Raw genomic sequence first — 6366 nt, 5'->3', positions numbered from 1 at the left:
CTTGACCGTAAGACACCATACCAAGCTGGGCCAAGAGAAAATAAGAACAAACAGGGGACACCCAACAGTTATTTCAAGCAAAAAGCAGATACATGACCACATATTCCCTCTGTATACATTACTTAGTATTTATGACTTATGAAATCTTTAAAGAATAGTGTCGTGATATGTAAACTTTAAGTAGTGAAATCATGGATTTTAAAGAGCGTTTTTTACATTCAAAACAACTTATTTAGAACCAACAGATTATGTCAGATTATCTAAGTGTCACAAACAAGCAACATGTATATACTGCAATTTTATTTCAATCGCACAAACGAAGTTAGCGTGTAGGAAATTTAAATGGAACAGTATGGTAAAAATAGCAGAGAAACAAAAATTCTACAAAGGAAGTACACCTAGAGCATGAGGATTCAACATTCATTAGTGTTTCATCTTCAGTTCTGATTGACACTTGATGCTTGCAAATTCTGAAACAAACTTTGAGATCAATGATGACTATTCTGAAGAGATTTCAGCACCAGCACTAAGGTTGTACATTCAGTTGGTTTGCAGTTGACTTGTTAGCCATTTACATAGTGTGTAGTACAGATTTGTCACAGGTCAGATCACAGTGTTAAAGGAAAGAAGTACCTTCCTGTATTAGAAAGGATCCCCTAAACTGCACTCAGCTTAAGACATCCAATGTACAAGAGCACGAAAACCATCATAATAACGTGGCTCCAAGGAACATAGTTTTGATAAGGAAAATAACCTAAGCTTCTGTTTCCCGTTTTAATTACTGAAATCTCTAACAATGACAAAACTGTCACACAGGACAGTAAATGTGTACAGTAATTCAATCAAACTTCTTGGAAAGAACACATTTAGCAGTCTGGGATAAAGCAGAACGACAGGAAATAAAATGTGATTCAACACTGGTTCTTTTTGTCATTTTACATAGACATGTTAATATTTAGACCAAGGCACAAAACGTTTAGTGCATAAACCAGTTTCTTCTTCAAGATCTAGCATTTTTAGCGTAGTCTTTTATCTTACTTTGGACCACTTATACCCAGTACTCTATCCTACTGTTTAACTTAATCAACAAAATCAAAAATGATTTCTGACCAGATTTATGGGGGACATAAACATTTATATCTCCAAAGTGTTTGCATAACCAAAAGTACGGTAATAAAGATGGGAATGCCTCCTATTTCTTTAAGAAAGTAGTACTTTATAAGCTTGCTGCATCTTTAATGTCTTTACTGGTGGATGACAATATCTGATAGAAAAAGAACCGCATATTAGAATTATGATAGCTCATCCATCACAGATTAATCTAAAAATGAAGTTTCTACAGAAACAAGAACTGTTTTAATACGGGGAAAAAAAAATTTCCTCATTCAAACCTCTTTGAAGTGGTGATGGCCGCAAACCTGCATTTAGAAAACTATGCTATCAACAAGCTCTGTCTTATGAAGGAAGATTAAGAAATCCAGAAAGCAGACAACAGTGGATTATTTCTTCAAAATTTTAGTAAAACTACAGATAATCAAAGATTTCAAAGCAAATATGGCACATAACAACTCAAGCATAAACCAAGATGGAGAGCCTGGAGAATTTTTGATTTCCTAGATTTCCAAAAAATGCTATCATTGTAACATACAGGATTGCTCCCCTATTTTAATCTCAGAAGTTTCAAAGAAAAGGGAGTGCACTGCACACACACACACACACACACACACACACACGTGAGTGCCCACACAAACACGCACACGTACATGGTGGTAAGTAGGGCATCTAGTTCCTTCTTCCTACCACCTAACTCTCTATTTATTAAAAGAAAATTACGCAGGACCCCTCGTCGTTTTTCCCTTTATCTGATGATTTCTGTGACCTTAATTGCTGCCATCGTTGTTACTTTTCTAGTATTTCAACGTAAAAGTCCGAAAGCAGCTCTGAAGTCAGGAATGTGTACCTGACACCTGGATAACTACAGGGCACCTAGGTAATAACAACTGTCAGATTCAGGGACGAACGTTTGAATTCCACAGTAAGACAGAATTCACGTGAAGCTCAGAATCATGTTTCAGACCATTGAAGTTACTGAATTAAAATACAAATAGCTGAAGACATGATGTAAAAGATTAAGTACTCGGTTCTGTTAACATATTTACCAATTAAAGTCACAAAATATTCCTCATCATTATTCATGCAGATAACTGAGAAAAAAGATAGTGCAGAAATTAACTTTAAATAAAAAGTTATTCCTTCCCCGCCTCCCACTCCCTATACTCTACAAAATGTTTTCCCTGGGACTAGGCCTTGAAAAGGCCACTACATATTAGTTTAACATGCATTACTGTCTGCAATTAAAAAAGCTAATTTTTGTGGTGGTTGTAATTACGTTATAAAAATGTCCACATGCATAAATCTAAAAAAGGTTGAAAACCTACAGTAAATCTACAATATATTGTTTTACATTTGACCACTGGTTTGTGTTATGTAGGAGTCATAGATTTGGTAAAGCATTGTAACAATTTAGGAAGGCATCTAAATCTTTAAATTCTGGATGAATTTTATGTTTGAATCTACAAAATTGCATGAAGGCTAAACTCGAGAGACCTCCTATCATTCTAAAATTCCTCTCTGGACAAATCATTTTTAGGACACTTTCTTATAAATGTCACCTTTTGAAAGCACATACAATTACATTTGTTCCACATTTTATGATCTTAACCTACACAGGGCTGATCTCAATTATCCATGGAATATCAAATATGATAGGAAGACAAACCTGAGAGAAACATTTACAATACAATAGCATCACTTGCTAAATTCTTCATCAGCATTCTCTGGAAAAAAAACTTCTCAAGCCTTTCTCCTCTTTATTTTAGCAATGGACTGTGGAAAATGTGCAATTGTCTCTTGACATGAAAATATTTTCAATGTACGGTGATCTTGCCTGACGGGTTTAGTTATTTTCTGCATAACTGATATAGGAACTCCTATACGACTCTCTTCCATCCTGTTGTAAAGGTCAGAAAAAAGCAGCAAACTGGGAGGGAAATAGCTTATCCGCCGGAGTAGTAATGTTTGAAGGCTTTCAAAGTATGTTGGTTTTCCCCTCCTTCCGACTGTGTATCTCCGTTTTCTTCTTACAGCTCACAAAATGTAAGGGTTTTGTTGTTGCTAACAGTTGTTCTTCGCAGGTTTTTATTTTCTTCTTTTTCCAGATGAAAAGTCCTGTCTCTCCTTAGTTTGTTTCTCTACGCAGTATTTGACTTGCTCAGTTCCTGCCTGATTGCTGGTAGGAAAAGGAAAAATATTAGAAGTAAATATAATGGTAAGGTAATATAAGTGGGTGATTCATTCTTAAGAAATCTTAATGACTGCATTCAAACTCACAGTAATACAAAGATAAACTGTGCATCTTTCATTGAAGAAATCTATGTTATTATTTTTACAATATTAACATCATATATATTTATATATTCTCTCCATTTTGTACACAAAATGAAAACACTGATTCTTTGGGCTCAAAACAAGAGTTCAGTGGGATGGGATGGATGAAAAGGAGTAACCTAGAGAAAGAGTGGTTTACTTAGTTTTCCATCTAAAACTACTCAATACCAGAAACTTAAGAGGAATTTTGTTTACCCTGTTTTCACAAATAATTTCCATTATATGAAGGAGAGAGACCCTCTCTTTGGCATCTGAAGCCAGGTAAAGGGCAGGATAATATGGGAAAGTAATTGTTTTATGCCCTCAAGTAATAAACTAGGTATTTTTTAATCTTCATTTTCTTTAACATGGGTATTATTAAGCATTATAAGAGTAGCAAATTTGTTTAGACACTCACCATCAATGAGCTCTTCTTTTAGCTTAGTTAATTCTTTTCTCATTTCATCTAAAATGTCCTAAAATATTAGAGAAAAACATCAGAAATACAGAAAATAAAGATTCTTGCTTATATAAAATTTTATGAATGTATAAAATGTTAGCTCTGTCTTTTGTTTCCAGATTCATAATTTATGACTTAGAAGATCAATTTTGGTAAATTGTGTTTTAATAGTCTTCCCTTCCCAATCTTTGCTTATTCTAGCTTAGCAAAATATGAAGCAGAATGTTTTCTAAACCTAAAATAATTACCCGGTCATGCCGTGAAAGCTATGATTCAGATAATGCCTATAAAACATATAAGAGCTCTGCTTTTAATCTAATCTTTTGGGAGCTAAGAGGGAATCCATAAACAAGTTTCAAGGAAGAAGACACAAACTGGACAATCAGCTCCTGGGAAACTTGTCATCTGGTCTGAAGTATGGGGACTGCTTACGAATCACCAGAGCTATCAAACTAAACTTCATGGAATCTAGGATTCCCCTGGAGGGCCCTCGGGGGCTGCCCTAATAGGTGGGGAAGTAGGAGGATGGGACCCTGCTGGACATACACAGTCTTAAGACAGAAGACCAGCCACACATAGCTACTGAGCACTTGAAACATGGCAAGACTGAGGTGAGATGCACTGTAAACGTTAGACACCAGATTTCAAAGGTTTACTATGAAGAAAGTAAAGTAAAATAACTAATCAGTAATTTAAACATACTGATTATATACTGAAATATTGCTTTGGCTACATCAGGTTAAATAAAAATATATTAAAGTGAATGTCCCCTATTTCTCTATATTTAATGCACCTGCTAAAAATTTAAAGTATGTGATCCATCTTACAAAGAGTTGGTCAAAAAGTTCACTTGGAAAAACGCTAACAAACTAACCAATCTGATCATATGGACCACAGCCTTGTCTCACTCAATGAAACTATGAGCCATGCCATGTAGGGCCACCCAAGACAGACGGGTCATGGTCAAGAGTTCTGACAAAACGTGGTCCACTGGAGAAGGGTATGGCAAGCCACTTCAGTATTCTTGCCTTGAGAACCCCATGAACAGTATGAAAAGGCAAAAAGATAGGACACTGAAAGATGAACTCCCCAGGCTGGTAGGTGCCCAATATGCTACTGGAGATCAGCTGAGCAAAAACAACACCCAGTTGTGGATGTGACTGGTGATAGAAGCAAGGTCCAATGCTGTAAAGAGCAATACTGCATAGGAACCTGGAGTGTTAGGTCCACGAATCACGGCAAATTGGAAGTGGTCAAACAGGAGATGGCAAGAGTGAATATCGACATTTTAGGAAGCAGCGAACTAAAATGGACTGGGACGGCTGAATTTAACTCAGATAACCATTATATCTGCTACTGTGGGCAAGAATCTCTTAGAAGAAATAGAGCAGCCATCAGTCAATAAGAAGTCCAAAATGTAATACTTGGGTGCAATCTCAAAGACAGAATGATCTCTGTTGGTTTCCAAGGCAAACCATTCAATACCACAGTAATCCAAGTCTATGCACCGACCAGTAATGCTGAAGAAGCTGAAGTTGAACAGTTCTATAAAGACCTACAAGACCTTCTAGAACTAACACCCAAAAGAGATGTCCCTTTCATTATAGGGGACTGAAAGTAGGAAGTCAAGGAATACCTGGAGTAACAGGCAAATTTGGCCTTGGAGTACAAAATGAAGCAGGGCAAAGGCTAACAGCATTTTGCCAAGAGAACGCACTGGTCATAGCAAACACCCTCTTCCAACAACACAAGAGAAGACTCTACACGTGGACATCACCAGATGGTCAATACTGAAATCAGACTGATTATATTCTTTGCAACCAAAGGTGGAGAAGCTCTATACAGTCAGCAAAAACAAGACCGGGAGCTGACTGTGGCTCAGATCATGAACTCATTGCCAAATTCAGACTTAAACTGAACAAAGTAGGGAAAACCACTAGACCATTCAGATATGACCTAAATCAAATCCCTTATGATTATAGAGTGGAAATGACAAATAGATTCAAGGGATTAGACCTGATAGAGTGTCTGAAGAACTATGGAAATTGTACAGGAGACAGTGATCAAGACCATCTCCAAGAAAAAGAAATGCAAAAAAGCAAAATGGCTGTCTGAGGAGTCCTTACAAATGGCTGAGAAAAGAAAGGGAAAGGAGAAAAGGAAAGATATATCCATTTGAATGCAGAGCTCCAAAGAATTACAAGGAGAGATAAGAAAGCCTTCCTCAGTGATCAATGCAAAGAAATAGAGGAAAACAACAGAATGGGAAAGACTAGAAAATCAGAGATAACGGAACATTTCATGCAAAGATGGGCTCGATAAAGGACAGAAATGGTATGGACCGAACAGAAGCAGAAGATTAAGAAGAGGTGGCAAGAATACACAGAAGAACTATACAAAAAAGATATTCATGACCCAGATAACCACAATGGTGTGATCACTCACCTAGAGCCAGATATCCTGGAATGAGAAGTCAAGTG

The 6366-nt window shown here is 36.7% G+C and overlaps 1 protein-coding gene across 7 annotated transcripts in view; it reads right to left on the bottom strand.

Annotated features, from left to right (window-relative positions):
• Positions 1-282: 282 nt before the first annotated feature.
• The window catches only part of ENAH (ENAH actin regulator), a 157638-nt gene continuing 151554 nt past the window's right edge, over positions 283-6366 (bottom strand). For all 7 annotated transcript variants that reach the window (XM_070385419.1, XM_070385413.1, XM_070385414.1 and 4 more), the window contains 2 exons: positions 3845-3902; positions 283-3289 (listed from right to left, as the gene is read on the bottom strand). In XM_070385419.1, the coding sequence (XP_070241520.1) occupies positions 3252-3289; positions 3845-3902 (96 nt within the window). In that variant the 3' untranslated portion in view covers positions 283-3251. The remainder of the gene's footprint in view (positions 3290-3844; positions 3903-6366) is intronic.

Source organism: Bos mutus, chromosome 16 (assembly GCF_027580195.1).
Source record: "Bos mutus isolate GX-2022 chromosome 16, NWIPB_WYAK_1.1, whole genome shotgun sequence".
Lineage (NCBI taxonomy): Eukaryota > Metazoa > Chordata > Mammalia > Artiodactyla > Bovidae > Bos > Bos mutus.
The sequence above is the reverse complement of the archived record's forward strand: the minus strand, read 5'-3'. Positions and strand labels throughout refer to the sequence as shown.